The sequence below is a fragment of the Miscanthus floridulus genome, chromosome 1, assembly GCF_019320115.1.
Source record: "Miscanthus floridulus cultivar M001 chromosome 1, ASM1932011v1, whole genome shotgun sequence".
NCBI classification, from domain to species: domain Eukaryota; kingdom Viridiplantae; phylum Streptophyta; class Magnoliopsida; order Poales; family Poaceae; genus Miscanthus; species Miscanthus floridulus.
In genome coordinates, this window is record NC_089580.1 from 184,759,812 (window position 1) to 184,786,336 (window position 26,525).

At 44.6% G+C, this 26,525-nt stretch overlaps 3 protein-coding genes across 3 annotated transcripts; 2 read left to right on the plus strand and 1 right to left on the minus strand.

Annotated features, from left to right (window-relative positions):
- The first annotated feature begins 2,583 nt into the window (after positions 1-2,583).
- Positions 2,584-7,590, plus strand: LOC136505068 (surfeit locus protein 1-like). Its single transcript, XM_066500162.1, has 6 exons — positions 2,584-2,749; positions 2,830-2,933; positions 3,023-3,267; positions 5,343-5,520; positions 5,971-6,254; positions 7,055-7,590. Exons 1-6 carry the CDS (start codon positions 2,602-2,604, stop codon positions 7,122-7,124), a joined length of 1,029 nt encoding a protein of 342 aa, XP_066356259.1. The 5' UTR covers positions 2,584-2,601; the 3' UTR covers positions 7,125-7,590.
- Positions 7,591-14,371: 6,781 nt separating this feature from the next.
- LOC136505075 (protein NPGR1-like) lies at positions 14,372-18,978 on the plus strand. The gene is made up of 6 exons (XM_066500173.1): positions 14,372-14,662; positions 15,684-15,979; positions 16,067-16,343; positions 16,612-17,828; positions 17,911-18,058; positions 18,445-18,978. Exons 2-6 carry the CDS (start codon positions 15,776-15,778, stop codon positions 18,777-18,779), a joined length of 2,181 nt encoding a protein of 726 aa, XP_066356270.1. The 5' UTR covers positions 14,372-14,662; positions 15,684-15,775; the 3' UTR covers positions 18,780-18,978.
- Positions 18,979-20,688: 1,710 nt separating this feature from the next.
- Positions 20,689-23,080, minus strand: LOC136505081 (small ribosomal subunit protein eS1-like). Its single transcript, XM_066500181.1, has 6 exons — positions 22,849-23,080; positions 22,644-22,749; positions 21,618-21,755; positions 21,351-21,536; positions 21,021-21,221; positions 20,689-20,945 (listed from the first exon to the last, which is right to left on the minus strand). The coding sequence occupies exons 1-6, from the start codon at positions 22,905-22,907 to the stop codon at positions 20,853-20,855; spliced, it is 783 nt and encodes a 260-aa protein (XP_066356278.1). The 5' UTR covers positions 22,908-23,080; the 3' UTR covers positions 20,689-20,852.
- Between the last annotated feature and the right edge of the window lie 3,445 nt (positions 23,081-26,525).

Here is a 26,525-nt window from a genome sequence, read left to right on the forward strand (position 1 = left end):
CATACTTGGTCAATTTGAGCTGTGCGATTTGTTTCACATTGTTTACTTTAAATCAGAATGAAGTGTTGTTTATGCAGTAAATAAACGTTGGTGAAAAGCAAGTGCAGTTAAATAACGAAAATGATTATCCCGACATCTAATTGTTTTTAACTGTGAAATACATGTACCACGAGAGGTGAGACGGGGAAATTGTTTAATTGCCTTTTGAAATATAGAAACTGTGGAGGAAACTAGAGCATTTGTATCAGAGAAATTATTTCGAGGCTTGATTACATGGCACTTCTTTTTAGCGCTGTCTTCTACTTCCTCTGTTCAAAGTTCATACAGGTTTGTGGAAGTCCAACTTCTCTAGGTTTGACTACATTTTTAGAAAAGTATACTGACATTTATGAGTTCAAATAATTGTACTATCAAGACATTTTACGGAGAATTTAATGGAGCAAACTTGATGTTGTACATATTGATGTGTTAGATATTGTACTTATTTATGTATTTTCTTTATAAATTTGATCAAAATTAGAAGTGCTACTTAGAACAAAACGAGTACGGCCTCTTTGTAATAAAGGATTCACGAATGAATATTTTATAGGATTGTAAACTTATACGGATTTTTCCTATGTGGCCCTTCGGAACGAGAGGGACTTACTAGCGCCCGAACGTTCGGAGCATATGAGTGCGTTCGGACGCCCCACGCATGTTGCTGCCCCAACCCGCCCGCCCGGGCCTGCCGCTGCGTCGTATTGCTGCTGCACGCGCACGTTCGTCCCTCGTCTGCCTTGCCCCGCCCCGCACTCACACCCCGGCTACGCCCGCCACTCTTTCCACCTGACCCCCTCCTCTCTCAGCGTGGGCGGGACCCGGGAGCCCGAATGAGGACGAGCACGCCTCGTCCGTAGGACCCCAGGCACGTCGTGCGCCCCATCTGCCGCCCCCCGGCTCGCCGCGCCCCTTTCCCCAGTGCCCGACCCGTGCCCCTATAACTCTCTGAACATACCTCTGAAAACACGAAATACTTACAACATAAAACACTTGAATGCAACATAAGTATGAAGCAAATGAAATATTTGGAACATACACTTACACCATATGTGTGAAACATATGCAACATCCAGATAAAACACTTGCAACATAAAAATACTTACTGCAACATAAGAATGAAATAGCTGAAACATTCAGAAGATACTCTTGCAACATATGTGTGAATCATATGCAACATCCAGATCAAAACGCTTGCAACATATGTCCGAAACAGATGAAACACTTTGAACAAACGCATCCCGATCTACTTTTGCAACATCAATATGAAACATTTGCATCATACCTCTGAAAACATCTGAAACACTTGAAACATACGCTTGCAACATGCGCTTTAAGCGCAACATCTCCTTGCTGCTTGGAAATGGAGGCTCGTCGGCGCGTGGAGTTCACTGGTGAGAGCTCGCCGGTGGCGCGAAGCTCGCTGCTCCGGTGGAGAAGGCCGCAACAAGTCCCGTGGAGAAGGCTGCGGCGGGTTCGTGCGCTGGAGAAGCCCGTGGCGGGCGGGAGGCGCGGTGGAGAGGGAGAAAGACGAGCTACCGTGCTTTGGCGCGGAGGAGATGGCGGCCAGCGGAACGGAGGCGCGACGGAGAGGGAGGCGTGGTGGAGAGCGCCATCGCCAAGGCCGCGCAGCGGAGCACTTTGCGGAGAGCTGTCGTGGTGTTGCGGTGAGGTGAGCTTTTTCTTTTTTCTTTTAGAACGGTAGGGGGCGAGTGGATGAGCCGATAAGATGTGGTTGTTGGGCTACATCACGGCCCACCGTCGGCACCGTCCGAACGGACGACCTACATTGGAACAAAGGCTTGCAAAATTCCTATGGGATAATCAAAGCTATAGGAATTTTGGAGGAAATCTAACATGTGGTTCAACCTCTTAATAAAGACTTTCATTTGTGTCTCTCTCTCTTTTCTAAGTCGCGTGTTTCTCATGTGGTGTATGAAATGCTCCATTAGAGAATTTTCCGCATTTTCAATTTATGTAAAGATAGCAAGTGAGATGCAACTCCAAGGCCCTCTTTGGAGTATGGGTATTTTTCCCTGTTTCTATGTTTTCCACGTGAAAATAAACTGATTTTTGTAAAATTTCTGTATCCCAAACATGCTCTAATCATTTTTTTTTTCTCTCGTTCCTATGTTTTGGATATCCTATTTTCGAAAAGGTCCAGACTTATAATTTTGGAAAAGGAGTAAGTTATTTTTTCAAGCACTCGATGTAAGTGCGTTTTAAGTTTTCCAGCTTTGTACCTCTCCTTTTTGTGCTCATATAAATGAAATTCTATGTTGCTCTTAGTTCGGTTTAGGCAAATCCTATACTGTTCGAAGTGCTTTTCTAATCTTCAAGCCACAAGGGTATTCCACTATTTTGTCAATCCAAAATCTTAAATCCAAGCAAACACACTTCACATGTAAGCAAAGAACATATGATTTCTAATAATGTTCACATTTTCGAAACTCTGTTTCAACGAAGAAAAAGCAAAATTTTCTCTCTGGTCTCTGCTATGTGGCTGCTGGCCTTCTCCCGGTTCAACTCCAAAGTCCAAACGACCGAACCCCCTGGACCTCAGAGATGGCGGCATCGCTCTCCAAGCACCTCCGCCTCCGCCTGCGCGGCGGCGGCGAGCACTGCCTCCTCCCCTCCCGCGCCTCCACTTCCCACACCTCATCACCAGCACCTCCCCCTCCATCGCGTCCTCCCGCCGCGCCGCCGCCGCCAGGTATCCATCTACCCTAACAATCATCGTCTTCCGAAATGCCTTGCGAATCACCAGCAGATCGTGTCGCGTCCCACTCGCAGGGGCAGGCAAGGAGGCCAGCGCGTGGTCCAAACTCTTCCTCTTCGCTCCCGGCGCCATCACCTTCGGCCTCGGCACATGGCAGCTCTTCCGGAGGCAGGAGAAGGTCATACCGCGCACGCGCGCTCATTACTTCCTGCTTCATTTTGTTGGCTTTCGAGACCTTACCGTGTGCAGTTTCCTGCTCGACCTCAGATAGAGATGCTGGATTACAGGACACGGAGGCTGGAGATGGATCCTGTGGCGTGGAACGAGGTCGCCTCATCCGACGCCGTTCGTGATCCGGCAGCACTGGAGTTCCGAAAAATTGTGTGCGAGGGTGACTTCGACGAGGAGAAGTCGGTATTCGTCGGGCCTCGCTCTCGGAGCATCTCGGGTGTGACAGAGAATGGGTATTATGTGATCACTCCATTTATTCCTAGGTCGACTGAGTCTGGCAGGTAAACTATTTGGAACATGCTCAGAATCCCTATCTTTCAAATTACCTTGAACATCAGCATTGCACTCTTGCAAGGAAACTATCACTCTGATTGAGCATGATGTCCTTTGTGAAGTCCTTTTGCAAAGCTACTACTTTTTTTTGAGACACACAAAGCTGCTACATTTCGACGAATATGCATAGAAGCTTGGCTATGGTCAAATTGGCAAATGATGATTTAGTCAAAAAGAATTCAATTAAGAAAAAATCTTCAAAAAAAGGTCAAATGAAAAGATGATCCAAGATCAGATATGATCATGCGAAGCAGCTAGGAAGGCGCACCTTACATTGGAGCCAATCCATCACAATTGAATTAGAAGAAAAGATGATCCAAGATCAGATATGATCATGCGAAGCAGCTAGGAAGGCGCGCCTTACATTGGAGCCAATCCATCACAATTGAATTAGAAAAGATGCACAAGTTAGCAGTGATTTAATGCTTTAGATTCTAAACTGGCCCGGTTTATATGCCCCCTCCATTGCCTTTCTTTGTAAAATGAAATTTTCATTTGGCTATGGATCATTTGAAAAGTTATGTAATTATCTTCATTGAAAATTTACAAAGCTTGCCTAGATTCAAACACTCCTGTTGGTTTGTTTCATGTATCGCTAAATGAATTGAAAGTCGAGAGATAATACAGATTGTAAAACCATAGTTAGCAACAGTTTTATTACAGCGGAAGCGGATGTATGTGCGCGGGCACGAGCGTCTGTGTGGCATGGATAGGGGTGGGGGTGGGGGTTCAGTTTTAATTTGTAGCTGTCCACAGAGAGCGAAATTACTTGTTAAGTATGCATGGAAGGAACCTGTATGGCCACAGTTGAGTGTTTGTGCCTTGTGTAATCTGATAAATTCCTGTCATAGAAATCTCATAAATTTAGTATTGCCACTGTTCTGTACTCCACCATTCGACCATATATATAGATATTTAAAGAGTTTCAGGGATCTCTCCCCAGTCTTAACTGTAACTAGAAGACTGTCTAAACGGTTTACACTTTACAGTATTCATGGGGTTACCCAACTTCTGTCGACAGCACTGAAAACACCTTGCCTAATACAGAGCACACCTAAAGATCAGGGAAAGTGCAATACAGATATCACTACTCAAACCAGCAACTACATAACAGAAACTACGACCTTTCTGCAAACTAAAGTCTATTCCCAGACTGCTCCCAGCTTCAGCTTATGTCAGGTTACTGTTCCATCAGTATGCTTAGATCATGGCAGCATCACTTCAAGTCAATCCACTTGCCAGTTTGCACCGACTCCTCGAAACTTCTTTTTTATAATTATCTCCTCGCAACTTGAAGACTCACTGATCAAATACTTCAGTGCATGTGCATCCGGTAGCTTGTCTGAACCCCGATCGAAGGCCTCCGGCTTCAGGACCGCCAGCATCTTCACATCCAGCCCATACTTCAACCATAGAAATTGGGGAGGCCTATCTGACACTCGGCAATTTTGCCACCTCCCACGCCTGAACTTTTTTATGGCCAGCAGATGGGTGGAGCCGGCACCTCCTCCTCCGGGTGACATTGATTTCCTCCAGGTAGCTTTTGTGGTTTGGGTTTGTGGTGGTTGGGGTGGGCTTAAAGGGATGACCTCCAGCAGCAGATGGACCGGCAGTGGGTGAGTTCGGTGCTGGGAGCCGCTGGAGATGAGGAACAGAGGCAAGGTGGTGAAGACAACGCAGTAGAGATGCTTGCTGGAGTTGAAAAATAAGATGCTGCCATGCTGGGGGTCGGGATGCGAGGTTGAGGCTCGATAAGTCCATTGGTCGGAGGCAATGCCAGCAAGCTGTGGCAGTGGAGTGTCGGGTCATATGGTGTGGGAGAGAAACTGGACCGTTACATCTGCTTGATGGACGGCTCAAAATTGTAGTGTATGATGGGCCAAAAATGCCAAAGTGGGCTGTAGAGAGTCCCTAGGAATCTGAAATCAATCATAGTGTTTTACAGGTTATAGTCCCTAGGAATCTGAAATCAATCATAGTGTTTTACAGGTTATCTTCATCTTTCTAAGAAATGGTTTGTCAGCTTGCAGTCACCTATCCTTGTGAATAGAGGATGGGTTCCTCGTGGATGGCGTGATAAAAACGTTAAGGATCTCCAGATCCTGGATGAAGCTTCAGAGTCCCCAGAAACTGTTAAAAAGCCAGACGAAAAAGGTTCATGGTGGAAGTTTTGGTCTAACAGGCCTAAATCGTCTCCTGAGGTGATCTTTGTTCCCTATCTTTTGGCATAATGTACAATCTGTTACCTGAAATTCTAAGTGTATCAAACTGTCAAAAGCTTGCTACTTTCTCTTCATCAAATTCAATTGCCACGTGTTTGTGTGTGTTGTTATAATGTTATTATCTTGTGTGTGCCATGGTATGTGAACTCCTTGTACATGACAGTGTTGTGAGTTGTGACAACCCTTTTATATCGAATAAGCTCTAGTTTTCTACTTACTAGACCTGCTATAGATCATTTGTGCCTTCTAGAATGATAATGGTATGGATAGGCTGGTTGTTGGGTGTTTGTGACAATTTAATCAAATAATTAATATTATGCTTCCATAAGTACTTTTCTTGCTTACTGTCATTCAAAGCATCCATATCCCTCTAGTTGTATTTGTATTGCTTCAATTAGGCACAAAATTTATGCAAGTTGCCTTTTGCAGATTGAAAAACCTAGGATACCACCTGTAAGAGTTATTGGAGTAATCCGAGGAAGTGAGAAGCCAAGCGTATTTGTCCCAGCTAATGAGCCCAGTAGTGGCCAGTGGTTTTATGTGGATGTTCCCATGATTGCTCGTGCTTGTGGACTTCCTGAGAATACTGTTTATATAGAAGATATAAATGAAGATGTTTCTCCGACAAACCCTTATCCTGTTCCAAAAGATGTCAACACCTTGATTCGTCACTCAGTGATGCCAGAAGACCATCTTAAATACACGTTTACATGGTATACACTTAACCTCAACCTGATTGCTCTTTGCAATTGTATTATTTCATCCTCTGTTAGTTTTTTTGGCTGTTACTAATTCACTCATCCTGATAGATACTAGTCTATTATGCTCTCATCTGGTTGTTTGGAGTTTGTACAGTAATCTCTGACTTTATCGGACATGCATGGTTGATAATAAGTTCATGGCCTCTATGAACGTGAATTCATAATATCAAGAACCTGATTTTGAGTTTGGCAGTTCATCACCAGCAAACCATGATAATCGACATCTTCTCAGAAAGAAATACTTGTGCTGAACATAGAAAACTCCTTTTTGATGTGTGTCTGTGTTATGTGGAAATCAGATAATGGAATGATTAATATATTCAAGACAATAGCTTCACTTAGGTGGGTCCACCATGTATCATTGTTCAAAGAGGCTTTCCCCGTTGAACCATTGCTTGTTGCACTCATACTGAGAAGTGAGAACTATAGCAGTATACTGTTGTGCTGACTGACTTACATATTGGGTGATGTCTGTCGGATCTTAGCTCTTAGGATAAGGCCACGAATGCTACTGTGCTATGGTAAATTGAGTTGTAGAAATCAAGAAAAAAGCTAGGGGATAAGGCTCTGGTGAAGGGAATTCACAATTCGTCCTGAACTCCCTTGAACTGAACTCCTTTTTTTTTTATAAACTGAACTCCTATGTTGATGCACATGCTATTTGTTTTTCCAAAATTAGACATCTTTATGGGATGGGCATTTGCTTCCTTGTGTGCATCATATCACCATCATATGTGTTTGTTTTCTGTTAGGTACACTCTTTCTGCTGCTGTGACTTACATGGCTTCCAAGCGGATAAAGGCAAAGAAGGTCAGGATATAGCAGGCATGGAGTCCAAACTTCCAAATGAACGTCCATTTGCGCATGGTTTCTGCTGCTGCTCTGGAAGATGCCCAAGCTACTGGTTCTTTCGTCTTTGGCTATAAGTATAACATCGCACTTTTTGTTCCAAGGTGTTGTACATTGACTGTGGGTATCTGAGAGTTGAGCTCAGAGGATACAGCAATTTTGTTAGCCTGATTTCTGATGATTAGAACTTGGAAGGCCTGTAAGGCTGTGGTTTCCTTGTAATATTTTGGCGGGGAGCTTTTAGCTGCTTGTTCTTTTAGCATATTTTTTCATGTTGACTGCTCCACCCGAGAAATCGATGTTCTGTTCGCGTCGAGGACACGAGCCCAAAACAGAGTTTCTGCCCTGATTATTCATCTCCTGATGGGCTGATGGTGCTTGCACCGGCAGCTCTATTCTACTAGTTGCTATATTATATGAAAACTGACGTCTGAATTAATTGTGTCTTTATCAGTTTCATTTCATGATTGGACATGGCAGCTGATTCATTTTTTTTTCACTAACGGCTAGTTGCAACTTGCAATGCCTTCTGGAAACAGAGTATTTTGAAAATGCTTCGGAGACAGATCTATATGCATGCTCAGATCATTGAGTTCTAAGCTCAATTGGCCCCGTTCGCTTTTCGCCAAAAAAAAGTTAAAACATTGTTCCGGCTGATTTGCTATGAGAGAAAAATATTGTTCTGGCTAAAAAAAAACAAGCTGAAAAAGACGGATTATAAGAGAAGCGAACAGGCCCATAACATTTGGTTGTACGCACCCCGAAAAGTCAATTAGTACCTATTTTGTACCATGGAGTAATTGTTCATCTCCATTTTGGACAAGATGCCACCTATAGCTGGGCAACGGGCTGGCCGGCACGGGCCTGGGCCAAGCACGTCCCGTAGGCGGTCGTGCCGGCACGGCACATCGTGCCTCCCGTGCCGTGCCCCTACGGGCGTTGTGCCTGACCTTCGGCCCAAGCATGGCCCTACGGGCCGAAATTCGTGCCATGCTGGCCCGAGAAGCATGGCCAGAACTGCGGGCCGGGCTGGTCCAAAGCCCGGTGATTGTAAGTCACCCTAAAATTCTTCTCATCCAACAGTTAGCACAGATTCATTCATTGAAATTTCAAAATCTCAACTCACAAGTCAAGAACTTCTAAGTCACAAACTGTCAAACTGATCACAGATTCACAAATTGTCAAACTGTTCAGAAATTCTTCTCTGATTCTAACTTCTAAGTCAAGAACTAAGCAAACTCCAAAATTCTTCTCATTCTCATACAACAGACCAACACTCAGCCACAAACTGATCAGTGATCACACACAGATTCTAACTTCTAAGTCAAGAACTTAGCAAACTTCAAATGACCAAATCCAAGCCAACAAAACAAAAGAGGAGATAAGATAAATGAGTTGTTTGTGCAATGCTGCCTCATTAAAAATATTTCTAGGTAAAACTCACTCTTATGAGAAACCCTAGAAAGGGAAAAAGAGTGCTGCACAGCTCTTAATAACTCTTCCATCATTGTTCAAAGGTCCCAAGTCACACTTGACGGTCACAAATGACAGATACAAAATGAAGATAACAGATTAACTACCAGCAGCCCTAATCCTAGATGTACCAGCCCCAGATGAACCAGTCCCAGCCCCAGCCCCAGATGAACCAGCACCAGCAATACCAGCAACCCCATCTCCATCATCATCGAGGTACAGATTCTTGAAGGAGTCCTCCAGTTCTTGGTTGTCAACAGTATGTTGTAATCTGCTCTCTCCCAACTTCCAATCTTTTATGCAGGCCAGCATCTCCACCATTTCAGGCAACAAGGAGCGTCGCCGCTCTTCGATGATCCTTCCTGTCAAGCTAAAACATGATTTCGAAGAGACAGTAGAAACAGGAACAGACATAATATCTCTAGCCATTATAGATAGGATTGGATAGGTTAGTTTGTGGTCACGCCACCAGAGAAGTAAATCAAAATCATCCTCATATGCAATGACATTGTCACTATCTAGATAAACTAAAAGCTCATTAGCAGTAGAAGCAGATAAAGTGGGGCACGGGCAGGGGAAGGACCAACAACAGATCCAGGGCCTCCAAAGATTCTTCCCTATGCCTATTTTCTCTTACCTGTATGGCTTGCAAGCTGTGCAACCCTTTGACTCCCAGCTGCACCAAACTTTCTCTCATATTTGTTAAATAACTTGTAAATTTCAGTTTTTACATCAGCATAATATGAAGTATAATCACAAACAGTGCTCTCTTTAAGTAATTCTAGGACTCTAAATAAACCTCCTATCTTAGCTCTAGGATCAAGAATGAATGCAAATGAATATAACAGAGGTATATGCTGCCAGTATTTAAGGAATTTAATCTTCATAGGATATACAATAGCAATTAGATTTTGATCATTTTCACTTGCATGTAAATGAGAAGCAATTTCTAGCAGATGGTGCAGGATAAGTGGACTAGCTGGATAGTAAACATCAGAAATAACAACAATGGAGTCATAAAATAGTTCCAGAAACTCCAATATCTTTTCAGCTATATACCAATGCCTTGCAGACAACAATTCAGAGCCATAATTGGAATTAATGAACACAGAAAAAATATGCTTATATGGAACCAAGTGTTTAAGCATAAGATATGTATCATTCCATCTAACATCCATATCTAAACCAAACTTTCTAGGTCTAACACCCTGAGCAGTACAGTAGTTCTTAAACATAGTAATTCTTTGATTAGAGGAATTTAAGAAGTTAATAGCAGTTCTAAAATCTTCTGTGTAAGGTTCGAACCTCTTTAAACCAGATTTTACAATCGGGTTAATGATATGACAAGCATAACGTTGATGCACAAGACTATACTTACGCTTAGAAGGATCAATAGGCTCAGGTGTAGGATCAGGACCCAAATAACCAGCAAACATAGGTGTCAAAGTTTCCATAGCCTTAGCATTAGAAGAAGCATTGTCTAGAGTTATAGAGAAAACCTTATCAATGAGACCAAACTCCTTAACCACACAAGCAACTCTTTCAGTAATATTTTCACCAATATGTTTCACCTCAATCAACCTAAGCCCAATAACCTTTTTTCTGTAACTCCCAATCAGCACTAACAAAATGAGCAACAACACAAATGTAATTCTCCTTAGCATTACCAGACCAGATGTCTGAAGTCAGAGCAACAGAGGAAGCAGCAGACAACATAAAATTCTTAAGCATATTACGATGTTCAGTAAATAGTTTACTCAGATCTCTAGTGGTGGACCTTCTTGATACTTTAACAAACCTAGGGTTATGAGCACGGACAATGTAATCCTCCTAGGCCTCTGTCTCACCAATACCTAACGGCAAATCAAGCCTAACAATCAAGCGACACAATTCTGATCTAGCAACATCAGGTTTATAGTCCCAGTTATGCACAGAACCATTAGCATTGTAAGCAAGCCTAGACTGAACCTTAGCAGCTTGATCAGTTTTCTGCCTATAAGATTTCTGGTGCCTCTTCAAGTGCCCAGTGCCAGCATTAGATCTAGCAGACAAAGTATGCTTGCACATTTTACAGGTAGCTTTAGTGCATATTTTTCTACCATTCACAGTCTCATAATCTCATCAAAATCAGCCCACACAATAGATTTACGCTTACCAACAGCAGTTTCAGAAGAGGTACCAGTACTAGCAACAGATGGAGTTGAGCTGTTGGAGCCGACCGGGGTCCCAGTCGCCGTCGCCCCTTCACCACCGCCGCCGTCTAGACTGAACAAGGCAGCAGTGTCCTCTTGGGTGTCGTCGTCGTCCTCAGGTGCTAGGCCTGCCGCGATGAGATCGTCGTTGCTGGTGAGCGGCCAGACGATCTCGTCATCAGCACCAGCCATGGCACCCTCGACCGCGGAGGGCTCTCTAGCACCGTTCCTCAACAGTGTGCGGGGCAGCCTTGGTCGCTCTATGCCACAGCTAGAGGACGACGCATCAGCTACCGACCTACGTAAAGACATGGAGGAGGAGGAAAACAGTATATCAGAATAGATCACAAACCATTCATCAATGGAAGACGAGAAGGGTTAGGGTTAGGGTTAGGGTTAGGGTTAGGGATGTACCAGCGCAACCAGAGCCCGGTGCTGGAGAAGACGAGGGCCACCCAGAGAAGACGACGGTAAGGTTAGAAGGACGACGAGCGGCGGAGGAGGGGCAGACGGGAACACGAACTCACATAGTTACCGAGATCAAGAGGGGAGATAGGGATAGGGAGAAGGGAGAGGCGGAGAGGGAGCAGGGAGGGGATCAGGTAGGACTTAGGAGTAGTAGGGAGCTGCTCGTCGACGGCAGACGGGGTTAGGGTTAGGGTTAGGAATGTACCTGCGCAACCGAAGCCGGTGCCGGAGAAGACGAGGGCCACCCAGAGAAGACGACACACCGGTTAGAAGGACGGCGAGCGACGGAGGAGGGGCAGACGGGGACACGAACTCACATAGTCACCGAGATCTAGAGGGGAGATAGGGATAGGGAGAAAGGAAAGGCGAAGAGGGAGCAGGGAGGGGATCGAGTAGGGAGCTGCTCGTCGGCGGCAGGTGGATCGTCGAGGTCACCTCACCGGAGTCGGGGAGAACGAAGCCGAGAGTGAGACTGCGAGGTGCGAGGCGAGAGCTGTGAGACGAGAGCGAGGCGAGGCGAGCGAGTCAGCGAGTGAAATGAGCTAGGGTTTTTGGGTGTGAGCCGCCACGGCCGCAGCGTGCGTTATATATGAGGAGGGGGGGAGGGGGGACGGAGGCTGGGCCGAGCAGCGCGTTGGGCCGCGGGGAGGCCGGGAGGGGAGGAGCGGAGTGAGGAGGGCCGAGGGGGAGGGGGTGGCCGGGCCGTTGCTGGGCCGGCTGACGTAGGGCGGGCCGTGCCGTGCCAGCCCACGGGCCTGAGCAGCTGCCCAGGCACGACCTACTATCTCGGGCCGGGCCAGCCCGGCCCTGCATGTCACCGTGCCGTGCCGTGCTCGTGTCGGGCTAAAAAACGGGGCCTCGTGCCGTACCGTCGTGCATCGGGCTGCATGCCTAAATATAATGCCACCAGAGTGACTGAGTAACTGTAGGCATGCCCAGATATAATGCCTCCAGAGTGACTGAGTAACTGTAGGCATGCGTCGCTTGTGAGCTGTGTGGTGCTGTTTCCAGTTCCACCTGTGCTCTTCTGACCTCTGTTCTTCAGCCTGTTTCTACACGAGAAAAGGCTGGATAGACATTGAAAATAAGTACGTACTGTATGGCCTGGTAGGACCGATCCATCCACGTTCCAACGAGTCAGGCGCGAGCATAAATTCCCCCTCAAACCGGCCTCAAGAGAAAGGCGTGAGAGTGTGAACGCTGAACCGGAAAGGTACAAAAGAAGGGCCCGGATGGCTCGTACAGTACGCTACTGTGCCGGCCTCTGGCAGTGACAAGGGCGCGTCAGCAATGCGTTGCATGTGACGGTACCATCCCAATTTTGATTGCACGGGCTCAGTACGCACCGTGCGGCTTAAATACCCATCCATGCTCTCTGTCTGTCCGGGTCTTTTTTATCGTGCCAACCGCTCTATCGATGGCGTGCGTATGTGCGTCGAAGTGCCTAGCGGCAGGTCGAGCCCTCTTAATGGCACTGCTGGCTGCTGCCAAACGGTAGAGTACCAGGGACAAACGGACACCGGCATTCGGCCGCTAATCATGATGATGATGATGATTAGCCTAACCTAACTGCTCACGGCGGCGGGGCATGAAACCCGGGACCAAACGAGTGACCACATGTCCTGGAGCCGGCAATCGCCGCGGCCGCGGCCGCTCATCGGATCCTTCTCTTGTTCGGGATCGCGATCGCGATCGCGATGTGTCCATGCCACGAGCGGTAGCTTTCGCGGGGAACAAGAGGTCACACTCTCGCAGGAAAAGTGGGGAATAGAGTACGACCCCGGAACATGCCAAGATCGCAGCTGCAGTCTGCTCGTTGCTGATTGGGAAATCACTGCGGCCCCGTCTCTGGGTTCTGGCACGGTGCGCCACGCTAGATCGCGCTGTCTGGTTCTTTGTCCTTCGTTCCACTTTCACTGCCGGCAGTGCGATGGGCAGCAGCTAGCCTAGCCAGAGAGAGGGAAGGAGGGAAAGGGGACGGGCGGACAGTCGACCTGGAGAGGGCCTCCGAAATGTCAAGGCCTAGCCGCCCTACGGCCCTGGTGGTGAAGATGGCATGGAACCATGTGGCGGTCTAGGTTAGTTCCTAAAATTTTACAAAATTTTTCAAGATTTTCTATCATATCGAATCTTTGAACGTATATATAAAGTATTAAATATAAATAAAAAATAAAATTAATTATATAGTTTAGACAAAATTCACGAGACGAATCTTTTAAACCTAATTAGACTATAATTAAATACTAATTACTAAATAACAACGAAATTACTGCAGTACCATTTTCTAAAATAATTCGCCATCTTATCCAGGCCTAGCTCGGGCATGGCCTTCCTTTCCTTTGTCAACAAAGCTGCCCGCGGCCCGCCACTTCAATGGACTTCCGCTCAATCGCTCCCTTTCTTGGGTCCTTTCCTGACAGGAAAGGGAGGCCAATAAATGCGCTTTCCTTGTCGAGCCGATGGGACTTGTACCAGTAGTAACAAAGCTTAAAAGCACCCAGCTTTTTTATCAAGGCCTCGTTTAGATTGCTAAGTTTTTTCGCTCTTTTTTCATCACATTAAATCTTTGGATATATGTATAGAGTATTAAATGTAGATAAAAAAATAATTAATTACACAATTTGATTGTAAATTACGAGACGAATCTTTTGAGCCTAGTTAGACCATGTTGAATAATAATTGTCAAATACAAACGAAAGTGCTACAGTGCCAAATTCGGATTCCTCACCCCATCTAAACAAGGCCCAAGCTCCGAATCAACTCCAAATTCGGATATCAGAACATGGAACAGGGCATATCTTGTTCACAAATCTTTTTAAAATATGCTAACCTGACGAGCAGCACGTAATAGTGACACCACAGCCCGTTCTTCAGGTTTTCTCAGTTACTGGACCACATTTTCTGGCATTTCATGGCAAGGTCCCCGATCAGATCATTTTCACCAAGGATAAACGCGCACAATCATCACCGACATGTGGGGCCACCCGGGGCCCAAATGAGGCCCGGCCCAGTACGAGCCCTCAAAAGCATCGCCCACACGGCACACCACCTCCCATTCCCATCCGGCTATGCCCATGCTCCTTGACGGCTTCACACACACCTCCTCTCACACAGGGGCAGTCCAAGCACCCGCCCGCCAACCAACCGGCCGCTGCCGAACCTGCAAGCCGCCTCCAGGCTGCTTCCACCGAGGCACACCGCACACGCCAGGCACGCCCACACACCACACCGCGCCCAACAAACACTCCTTCCCTCGTAAGCGTCTCCTCGGCTCGCCGCCTCCTCTTCTCGTGTTGGATTTGGCGGGGCGAGGCGGGGCGTGGGCGCGTGGACTGGAGCGGGGGATCCATGCGGCATTGGGATCGACTCCTCCTCTTGGTGAGCAGCCAACCCTAGCTTGCCTGGACGGGAACTTTCTATCACTGTTTTTCGCGATTATCCTCGGGCTTGGGTTTTGTTCCGGGAGATGTTTCGGCTGCATTGAGCATTCCTGTGTCTCCCTCGTTCGTTAGTCGCGGATTTCTTTGCTGCGCCATGGAGGGGAGGATCGACGTGGTCTTCCGTTGCTGCTTGATGCTTGTTGAGTTCGAATAGGTTCGTAGCCTTATTCTTCGGAATTCAGTAAGTTCAGTTCCACGCTGCGTGGGACTTGGGATCCGAGGTGGGGGTGTAGTTTGATTTCTGAGATATGGTCGGGAGTCGTCCCCTTGCGTTTTTTTTGGGAAACAGAGGTGCTGCATTTTCTCGAGAGATGGTACGGGGGCGGGGCGCCAGAATTCTGCTCTGCCGTTTCCTGAGGTGCAAATAGTGGATGTCTTGTTGCCATGCGATTACTCATGGGCATATCGAGTTCTCCTTTTGTCCCTAATGATTAATCCAATTTTTCATTGTTTGTTTTCGGGGGTTTGGTTGGATGAGATATATCGAGGATGGAATTGATCTCTCTACTACTGTCTGCTGCGTGGTGGGCCATTGCTGCTGTTGACACTTGACGCTAGCATTGGGCGTTGCTGTTCTTGGCGTCCTGTGAGATTGGTGGGTGTTAGGTCTGTAGGAGGAGATGATGTCTGTAATCTTACTTGGAGTTAGTAGGAGCGCTGATTGCAAATGGTTGTTAGCCTAGTCACATCCAGTTCTGCTCTACTGTTGTGTGCCAGAAACTCTGAACCTCCCTTGCGGTTGCTATTCCTATTCATGGTGCTGTAGCTAAAAAAAATCCGAGACGTCACTCTAACTTGAGAAATTAGGAATAGAGAACTGCTAAATCTGCCATAGCTCATAGGTCTTCTGTTTTTTGTTCTCTCTTTATATGGAGCTTTATGTGTTTGCTCATGACTTTATTGCTTAGTATCTAATTACTGATATATGCACTGAGACTCCTTATTTGTCCTTCCTATAGGTCCTGCAGTCTTGAATCGTGGCACGACAGAAGATCCTGAGAGCTAGAGCTGTTCTCTTCTACATTAAGTTAAATTATCTGCACAGCCAAAGATGTCCGCGATCATGTTATGTACCTGCAGAGGGGGCCAGTCCAAGTTTGAAGATCTTCCTCGGTCACCAGAATCTCTTGCAACACGTGACTTTTCAGCGAATTGCTCATCTTCCAAGATTGCAAGTCGAGAAACAACTCCTGATGATAGCCAAGTAAATGAAGTAGAATCAGACCTAAAAGAAACCCTTTCCCTAAATTATGAGGTTTGGCTGAACACCTCCGCTCTTCAAAAAAGATAGGCTGCCTTGAAAAGATTTGCTCACTGTCTGATTTATTTGCTAATGTAATAGGAGGCCCGAGCATTGTTAGGTAGGCTGGAACATCAGAGAGGGAACTTTGATGCAGCATTGCAAGTTCTTCAGGGGATTGATATAAGAAGCCTGAGACCGCGAATGACCAGTGCTATTGCTGAAAGTATCAAGCCTAGAACGCCCCCACGCTCTTCAAGAAGGAAATCTTCACAAGTGAATGGAATGCTCGTGCATATGTCAATGCATTCTGTAAGCTTGCTTCTAGAGGCCATACTGCTTAAAGCAAAATCTCTGGACACCCTTGGTAGAGTAGCAGGTATTCTGGCTGTTTGTTCAATGTGCTTTCTTGTCTTGTACTTAAGCATTTTAATCTGAAATCTGTACAGTACCTCCAGAACCATTTTAATCTGCTATGTATGTGGACCTAGTTATTTTGTTTTATAAAATTGATATAAACTGAACCATATGTATTTCACAAACTGAAGTCTGTTATGATAGTATTAATAACTTCTGCAACTCAAAGAGCTTTGTTGTATCCATCTGAATTTCTCACCTCATGCTAATATGCTATCTTGCCATCGCAGATGCTGCAGAAGAATGCAGAACCATCATAGACATTATAGAGTCTGCATGGCCATATGATGTTCCGGATGGTACTGCTGAAGACTGTAAGCTAATAGACATATTCCATTCGGCTCTAGAATATCTTCCTAAACTGTGGATGAGGAGTGGTTGTTTTGACGAAGCCATCATCGCATATCGCAGAGCTCTTGCAAAGCCATGGAATCTAGATTCTCAAAGGTCCGCCAAATTGCAAAAAGATTTGGCAGTGACTCTGCTGTATTGTGGTGTTGAAGTGACGTTCCCTCAAGAATTTGCTCAGGAAAGGAATCTGGTAACCCCTGGGAACAACTTAGAAGAAGCAATTTTGTTGTTACTCATGCTAACAAGGAAGCTATCTCTCCGAGAAATACAATGGGATCCTGACCTTGTGAATCATTTGATGTATGCACTCTCATTATCTGGGCACTACGAAGTTTTGGCCAGCCATCTTGAAATGCTGTTGCCTGGAACCTATACCAGATCAGAGAGATGGTATATCCTTGCACTTTGCTACAGTGCAGCTGGCATGGATGATAGTGCGTTAAACATCATAAGGAATGGTTTTTCTGTGCTGGAGAGAAAGGGAAAGCCTCATGTTCCATCTCTTCTTTTAGGAGCAAAACTATGTTGTAAGAACCCAAAGCATGCTTCTGAAGGGATAAAGTTTGCAAATAAAGCCATGACGTCTTTCAGAAGTCGTGATCTGCATTTCATCAGCACTGCAAAACACTTTCTTGGTGTTTGTTATGGACCTTTTTCTAGGTCCTCCACCTCACACTTGGAGAAATCGAGATTGGAAGATAATGCACTGAGGCTGCTGCAGGATGCTGCCACAACAGCGAAGTATAATCCTGAAATAATGTATAGCCTAGCTTGGGAAAATGCGATGCAGCGCAAACTCAATGCAGCTGTTGAAAGTGCAACAGAATGTCTTGAGATGGTGATGGGAGGTTCTGTTAGTGGCTGGAAGTTACTAATTCTTGTATTGTCTGCACAGCAGAATTTGCAAGAAGCTGAAGCAGTAGCGGATTTTGCAATGGATGAAGCTGAGAAAAATGATCAGTTGGATATTTTGAGACTGAAAGCACAAATTCAGGCTTCCCGTGGACAGTTCAAGTCTGCAGTGGAATCTTTTCGAGTTTTGCTTGCCACTATCCAAGTAAAGAAGGAAGTCTGGAAATCGACCACTTGTAATGAGGTACAGTCCTCTCTTCTTTATTTTGAACTCCAACAGCAATACCATGTTTCTTCTTTGCTCATTATCCACATAATCTTGGCAGGTTAAATGCCTACAGAAGTTGGAGATGGACTCATGGTTAGATTTGGCATCAATCTACTCAAAGCTTGAGGCATGGCATGACTCAAACATCTGCCTTGACAAAGCTATATCCATTGATTTCTTTCATCCCAAGTGTTGGCATGTCAGAGGTAACTATTGCTGAAACTTGACTCTGCTACTGTCTGTACAAATATTGAGCTTTCAGTGAATCCTCATCCACAAATGCTATGATCAAACCACTATGCTCATTGTTTTATCAAACATTAAGAAAAATTAAAATGAATTCTTGGAATCTTAACCATTTTCTTCTTTAGGCGGACATAGTGTCGAAATTAGTTTTATCTGCATTTACTTAATTTTTCATGTGCTCTGGACATCAAAGAAAGTAGGGTGGTTCTTGAAACATAATAATACTGTGCTTTTGTATCCCTAATAGTAAAGCCAATATCGTGTTCCATCAAAATCGAATGCATATCTAGGACTGTTATATTTTTTAACTACTATTATTCGTCTCATGGGTCTAGATTCTTTCCAGGTCTTCTGTTGGAGGCTCAATTCTTGCACAAGGAAGCCCTGATGGCGTTCTCTTTCGCCCTCTCAATTGACCCAGATTATGTCCCGGCCATGGTTTGTATGGCAGGAATTCTCCGAAATATTGGAGGGAATTCGCTATCAATTGCAAGAACTTACTTGCGCAATGCCCTTCGTTTAGAGCCTACACACCACCGAGCCTGGTTGAGTCTTGGGCTTGTCCTAAAAGCTGAAGGATCACTGCAGGAGGCTGCGGACTGCTTCCAGGCAGCATATGAGCTCAGAGAATTGTCACCAATTCAGGACTTCTCTGAGCAACTCCCGATCATGCTGCATTAGGAACCTATAGCAAAGGATGTTCACAGTTTTTTATGTGGATTTTTTCCCATAGTTGTCTCAGTTATTAATTTATCGCTTGCAAAGGTAGGAAGCATATATGATTTTGTGAATGTAAATTAATCCACTTATGTTCGTGAGCAAATTACCGGTCTTGGAAACAGCAAAGTTATATATGGTTCTCCAGCAGCATAAAGCTGAACTTTTGCACAATGCTCTTCATATAGGCTGCGTGCTCCGGACTTCTCCGGAGTGGAGTATTAACCAAGACAATTCAGGGCTTGTCCTAGCAATTGGACTATCCTGCATTTGGAACACAGGACAAGGTTCACAGTTTTCCCAGCAAACTCAGCTTTACCTTTCGCATTCCTTCTGCCGTTACCGCTTGCAATTTGGTTATGCTCCGTATGGTTGACAGGATTGCAACGGATTAATTGAGTTGGAACTCAAATCCAAATCCAGAGAATTGCATTGTCGTCCCCCGTTACCGCTTGCAATTTGGTTATGCTCCGTTTGGTTGACATGATTGCAACGGATTAATTGAATTGGAACTCAAATCGATATCCACAGAGAATTGCAATGCCGTCCCATTCTAATTCTATTGTTTGATTGGCACATGAATTGTAATTTGGAAAACAAATGTGATGATTTTTCTAAAAAAAATCCTATTCATGTTTTGAGCCTTTATTACTTGGATCGCATAGAATCCTCAATCATGAACTGTCAGCATCATCGAGACGAGGCCGTGGACGCGGCAGTGCAACAGCACATGACAAGGATTTAGTATTTTGAAATGAGCATTGCCCACTATCATCGATGTCCATATTATACAATTTAACTGACAATGTAAAAGCTATCATTCCCATATGCCCCAGTATCAGCTAACAATAAATAACAGGATGGAGTACAAGAAATCCTTTCTAATATTTTAAACTAACACCCCTCAGAAGAACATATGCTAATCACTACTTTTGTGGTATATCTGGAAGGCTAGGAATGACAAGATTCAACAATAAAACCTGGACAGTTTGGTAGGTACATCACGCGGCCACGGCAGATATCATTGCCACCTCGCTATCTGTGATGCGGGACGGTGAACAAGAACTGCAATGACATCCACACTCATGGACAGCAACTTTCAAACCTAGGTATGACACCTGTAACTGCAGGTTCAAACAATGACGGACAACAAAGGGAAACGAAATTGATGCTCCTCCAACAGAGATGGAGAAGCACAGATGCAGCGGACACAAGGAAAAGGAACATCAGCAGCAACAAGCCAACAGCCCATCCAACACACCTCTCCATAGGGTCATGCTTGCGATGTTTCTGCCAGGGACGGGATGCTACACAGATGCTTCAACGGACTCAGATCAAGCGCAACTGCTCTCCAGACCCGCTTGGGCTTGGCGTGTTCATCATAAACACTCAGCAACAGCTAACAATATCCATGTATATCAAAGCAACAATGCCAAGCTCTACCTCAGTAATCATGGCTGAAGCAGCAGCCTTTGCGCTGGCAGCATCACTCATCTCTGCAATGCACATGCAAGCTCCGATCTATCTCAGACAATCAGCAATTGGTGAATTTCTACAATAGAACGTACCACTCTTCGCCACCTCACTGGAGCATCAAATTTTACACTCTACTAGAAACTCAGGCTCGCCATACTACAAACTTGCATTCACATGTACCATCTATAGCCTGCCCAAATCAGGCTCATGCAAACAGATGCCCTTTAAGGGAGGCTTTGAACTATGTACCTTGGGAGTGCTTCTCCCTCTTAACAGCTTCTTGCTGTTCAAATAAATTCCGCTGGTTATAAAAAAAACAATAAATAAGCAGAGCAAAGCATACGAATGAGAAACTGGATTATCGATAACCAGACAAAAATAAGCATGCACAGAATAGTACAGAAGTAAACACAAACATCACCACAAATAATCTTAAACACTTCTTACGAATAATCTTAAAACACTTGTTTTGAGACAATCTTAGGGCCAGAAGAAAACAGGTAGCCAAGGCAACCTCCTGTCCAAAATCATCTAGATATTATAGAAGTAGTAGCAAATAAACTACTCGGCAGCAGCAACCTCCTGCCCAGCCTCATCTCCCTCAACAGGCCTCTCAAGCTTGACACCCACATCCTCTTTGTAGTCACCATGAACCTGAGAAGCAACAAGTGTTAGGATGACAACAGGGAGGTTGACTGGAAAAATTATTACTATGCATGTAGCAATTACCTCCATGAGCTTCCCGAGATCAAACTTGGGAGCCTTGAGTATCTTCACCTTGCGGATGAAGACGTTTTGAAGTGGGAATATGCTGGAGGTGGACTTCTCAATTTCTTTACCAATGACTTCTGGAATGAACTTTGAAACAAGCTCTTTCAGATCACATGTAGAAGCCTGGTTGGCCATAATCTCAACCATCTTGCGGCGGATCTGCACACAGTACATGGCACAAGTATAAAGATAACAGGCAAACATAGTTGAGGACGGTTTGATGTACAAGAAATTGCTACAGTTTTTTAATTCTGCAATGTATGCTACAGGGACAGAAATGTATGTTACCTGGCGGATCTGGGAAGCCTGAGCGTAGCAGGTTCTCTTGACCTGGTTTGGACGCCTCTTGGTGAAGCCAATGCAGAACAAGCGCAGCATGTAGTTGTCAGTTGTCTTGACATCAACATGGGCTTCAATGAGTGTCTGCCACTTCCTGACCAGGGATCTGAGTTTATCGGTGGTAAAAGACATACCCTAACAATTGAGAGAACAAGTTAGCGATTGAAAACACAGTAAAAGCACAACAGCTGTGAGCAATAGAACGCTGATCATTACCCAAAAGTTTGTGAGCACATTCCTGCCTTGCACATCTTCAGCACGGAGCCTGATTTTCCTGTAAGCCTGATCCTCGTCTCCCTGAAGATCAGCGAGGCAAACCTCAAAGACTCTGTGCTTCAGACCCTCAGAAGCAATCTAAAACAACAGAAAAGATACATGAATCAGCAAATTAGACCATCAAGTAGTGTAACTACGAGACCCAGATACTGGTAAATCATATCAAAATCACATCACTGTTTTATCATATTCAGACAATCAGGATACACAGCTTTATTTGCAAGTCCAACAAGAATGGCCAGGATCCAAAATGAATAATAAAAGATCACATTTATCAATATAATTCAATATGAATCACTTTATCTTGTGACCGGTAAACCATATGAACATCACATCACTGTTTATCATATTCAGAGCACCAGGATACACCAAGGCTGTATGCGCAGGTCCAACTAGAAAGGTCAGGATGAAAAATGAAGATCATATTTATCAATATGAATCACTTCTGGATGATATCCTGTGATCGGAATGCTATTGTGCTACATACAGTCAACAAATTACTATTACCTCTGCTCCAAAATGTGGGTTTTTTAGTTCTGTCTTAAGCAAAACTTCTATAACTCTGACCAAGTTTTCAGGAAAATATATTAACACCTACAGTATCAGATAAATTCACCATCAAGGCATTTAAAGTTGGATCTAATGAAATTATTTGATGGTGTAGATATCAGCACATGTTTCTACAAAAACTCGTTCAGAGTTAGAGAACTTTGACTTAGAACAAAAGTAAAATGACCGATTTTTGGATTAGCGGGAGTACCAAACTATGCATGAACTCAAGAAGTACAACATTTGTCTTCTAAAACATTTCACTGACAGATCAAAACATGCCTTTTTTCACATATAACCGACAGGCAAAGAATTTCATCTTTAGAGATAGGAAAACAGCGACAATATATGCACAAGTTCACACCACCAGAACGTTGGGAAGTACGAAAAAACAAGGAGAACGAAAGAAAAACATACCCTTGTACCCTGTGTCCTGGACACGAGAGTCTTCCCAATGTTGCGCACACTGAACACCGACGGGGCCTTGATGTCATACCAATCCTTCTTGGAGAAGGGGTCGACGCTGTACAGACAAAAAGAATACAGACACACCATCAGCAGATGCAAAAGAAACGAAGCAATTGACCGGAGAAAGATCTGAAGAACAGGCAAGCAAACTCACGTCTTCTTCTTCCCACCCTTCTTTCCCTTGGAGATCCTCTTGTTCTTGCCGACTGCCATGGTTGCCGCCGCGTGCGCTAGCCCTGGCCGCTACCGCGCGGGCTCGCCCTGGCCGCTGGCTGTAAGGTAGACGGAGCGGGCGAGATCGAGAAGATAGGGCTGGCGGCGGTGAGGGAGGAGTGGGCGAGTGGCGGCCGGGAGATATAGGGCTGGGGGCGGTGACGGAGGAGTGCTCAAACCCTAAGTTCTGGTGTTTATATGTGAACATCGCTATCGGGCCTTCTAGGGCTCGGCCTTTTTTCCCAGGCGGGTAAAGAGTCCCACCTCCGTTCGGCCCACATGCGTGCTTTGAGAGAAGGCCGTGACTGCCAAGAAGCAAAAGACTGCACCTGAAAAGGCCGTGCCGGTTAAGAAGCAGCCCCCTCCAAAGAAAGTTGAGAGCAGCAGCTCTAAGGAAGATTCTTCAGATTCTGAAGTGGAGGTGCTATCACGTTCTTTTCTTTTGACTCATGTTTTCCCTTTTTATTTTAGTTATTAAAATCATAAGCTATATTTATGCTTGAACTCTGGAGATCGCTTTGCTCCACTATGTCACAATCTCACAACTGATTGTATGATTCTACGTGCTACCGATTGATTTTATTTAGTTTCTCTGGTACTCTTAGACTCAAGAGCTAACAGTTGCAGTAGAGTCATTACTTATCTATTTGGTGTTGCAATTCCTTTATTGAATATGTGAGACAAGTTTTACGCTATTTTTAAGAGTCTGTCTACTGCACAACCATATGTTTTATACAATTCTAAAACAAGATTTTTTTTTGCACCATAAGATTAAGATCCAACAGCCTCCATCCTTCTTCTACCTCAAGACAATCACAAGATCATAGATAAACATATCACAAATCACATATCACAGAAAACAATTTTTTTTTATGGAAGGATAAAATACAGAGGGGTTGGTTCCATGGCCCGTTCTTCATGGGTCGTCGCGTCATGGTCCCCTGGCCGGTGCCGATGCTGCGCTGATGGTGCTGCTGGTGCACTGCTGCCTCTACTGGTGTCGCGTCATGGGTCGTCGCGTCGCGTCATGGGTCGTTCGAAGCGCAGATCTGCTGGTGTTGCTAGTGCCTGACGGACGCAGATCTGACGGACATGGATAAACCGAGGCAACGATCTGGTGGACTAAAATCCATATGTTTTTTTGTGCTAAAACACATGTTGTATAGCATTTCTGATTTTTAAAGCAACCAAATGCATAAAAATGTATTCCATCAAGGAAAAGGCAAAAAAAAAAAGGCAGACGGGATGGTGAGTGGCCAAAAAAAAACAATTGGTGTTTAATGACACTCCTAGCAGCGGGTTATTCTCTATCTTATTTACTGTGTTGTGGTTATTCAGTAGGGGATGCTTTTATGAATTTTTTGCTATAACCTGTTCGGATAAAAGCATCCCGCGTGGAGAGGTAATTTGAATTTCCTTTTTTTGGCCACTTACCATTGCGTTTGTGTTCTGTTTCTTGTTACATTATATCTGAGGGTATTTCTTCGCCAGATCCGGTGCTCTCTTCAAGAGCATTTTAGCTCATGTGGAGAGATTACCCGGATTTCCATTCCAAAGGATTATGACACTGGTGTAAGCAAAGTTTTTGTTGGCTCTTAACATATCATTCTTTTATACTTAGGTTTGGGCCTTATTTTTTCAGCAAGATATTCAGGAGGCACGATGATATTCGTCCTGTTCGTTTGGGCTCGTTTGACTTGTAAGTCATGGCTCAAAGTACCGTTGCCTGATTTGGTGTGAGAGAAAAATAATATTAATATTTGTTGGCTGATAAGCCATGGCTTATAAGCCAAATACAACTAAGCGAACATGCTGATTACTTGTCGTTGACTCGTTGACGCACCGCTTTGCTTGGTTTGCAGAATAGCATACATGGATTTCAAGGACCCAGATTCCTTGAATAAAGCATATGAGCTGAATGGAACCGACCTTGTGGCTACAGCTTGTATCTTGATGAAGCGAAGCCCAGACCCGATAACAACAGGGACGGCGGCTTCAGTGGTGGGCGTGGCAGCAGAGGAGGGAGGAGTGACAAGGTACGTGGTGGTGGCCGTGGGCGTGGATTTGGAGGCCGTGGTGGCCAGGGTAGTACAGGTAAAACAATTACTTGGGTTAAGAATTGTTTTGCCGAATTAATTTCTATCCAGTTGGAGTTATGTTTATTGTGTCCGCTTGATTTGGAACTGGGTTCAAACTTTGCAGGAAAGAAGACAACATTTGGTGATGACGACTGAAGATCCATGGCTACCGATTTATAGTGAAACTCAAACTATATTGTACCTTTCAGACTTCTGAGGTCGGGGACAGGACGGGCTGCGGTGGCTGTGGTAAGAGACGAGGCGCCGACGATGCCCGATGCATGCGTCGGCAGCGCCGTCGGGCCGAGTAGCCGTCCCTTGGTCCCTGGGCGGGCGGGAGGATTCCTGAGTTTGTTGGGCTGGGCCGAATGCTCGCGTGACGTGGACTGGCTTCTCGACCTGTTGAGTGTTGAGTACTTTGCTAGAACTTGGGCTGTAATGGCTGCACATGCAGAATAAAATGTTTTCTGATTCTGTGCGCGGGTTAAGACTTAAGATATTAGATCTGGTTGCGAGCGGCAAGTGGATTTTTCCGATCTTCAAAGCCACATTTGCGAGGGTGTTCGCTTTCTTTGTTGTCTTTGTAGTGTGATGTTCAAGCTCGGACAGGTACTAGACTTCCAAAAAAAAAGATCGATTTGATTTTCGATGTACTCTTATTTTTTAAGGACGTTTCATGTATTTTTGTCCATTGTTTGTACTGGTCTTTGTTTTCCTCCGAGATATATCACATGCGAAACACTCTTTTGAGTGTTTTTGTCAAAAAAAAAATCAGTCCGTGTTAGACCCTATTTACCTTGGGAAAAAAAGGTGGCCCGCGCTCATCCAACAGGAAGTGTATGGTTTAAAAAATAACTCATTATAACTTTTCATAAGGTATGTTATTATCAATTATTCTGCTATTACCGTTAAAAATATTATAGTTTTTAATAATATTTTAGCGCCGCTAATCATAACCAAGTATATATTCATTCTTTTGTCTAGAGACTACACTGTCTCTTCTTTAAATTCTTTACTTATTATAAATGAGGTAATTAACCATTGCATAGTTATTGAACTATTGAATGTCGATCGCAGCAGTAAGTATGTTGATTGATATGACCAATATATGTCAAGTAAATGACTTGGAAATATGTTTTGCTAGATCTCGTATATGTATCTGAATATTTGCGTTTCATAAAATTTTGCCAAGTGAGATATTTTCGTACATAATTAATTAAGTATTTTTCATGTTTTCTATAAAACCGTTAAATGGAATAGCATATGTAATAGATTGCTGTAGTTTTTGTTTAGTTTTTGGAAGATGCCAACGCTAGTCCACTATTTGTAACATTGGGTAAGTGGCTTATGATCAGTAAGGACAGATCTCTACATCCTCAGAAAGGAGTAGCGACCTATTCGCTTGCTCGTATCTGGCTTATAAGCCATGGTTTATTAGCTAATGAATAATATTTTTCTCTCACATCAAACCAGCCAGCAATACTTTTAGTCATGACTTATATGCCAAGCCAGCACAAACGAATAGGGCATAGAATGGAAC

Bases quoted from the DNA above. Each gene is read 5' to 3' on its own strand.
- LOC136505068 (XM_066500162.1), top strand. From the start codon at position 2,602: ATGGCGGCATCGCTCTCCAAGCACCTCCGCCTCCGCCTGCGCGGCGGC. The intron at 3,268-5,342 runs GTAAACTATTTG...ATGGTTTGTCAG, and splicing joins AGGTCGACTGAGTCTGGCAG to CTTGCAGTCACCTATCCTTG. The intron at 5,521-5,970 runs GTGATCTTTGTT...TGCCTTTTGCAG, and splicing joins GGCCTAAATCGTCTCCTGAG to ATTGAAAAACCTAGGATACC.
- LOC136505075 (XM_066500173.1), top strand. From the start codon at position 15,776: ATGTCCGCGATCATGTTATGTACCTGCAGAGGGGGCCAGTCCAAGTTT. The intron at 15,980-16,066 runs GTTTGGCTGAAC...CTAATGTAATAG, and splicing joins CCCTTTCCCTAAATTATGAG to GAGGCCCGAGCATTGTTAGG. The intron at 18,059-18,444 runs GTAACTATTGCT...GATTCTTTCCAG, and splicing joins CAAGTGTTGGCATGTCAGAG to GTCTTCTGTTGGAGGCTCAA.
- LOC136505081 (XM_066500181.1), bottom strand. From the start codon at position 22,907: ATGGCAGTCGGCAAGAACAAGAGGATCTCCAAGGGAAAGAAGGGTGGG. The intron at 21,222-21,350 runs GTAACATACATT...TACTGTGTGCAG, and splicing joins AGGCTTCCCAGATCCGCCAG to ATCCGCCGCAAGATGGTTGA. The intron at 20,946-21,020 runs GTAATTGCTACA...GTTGCTTCTCAG, and splicing joins ATCTCGGGAAGCTCATGGAG to GTTCATGGTGACTACAAAGA.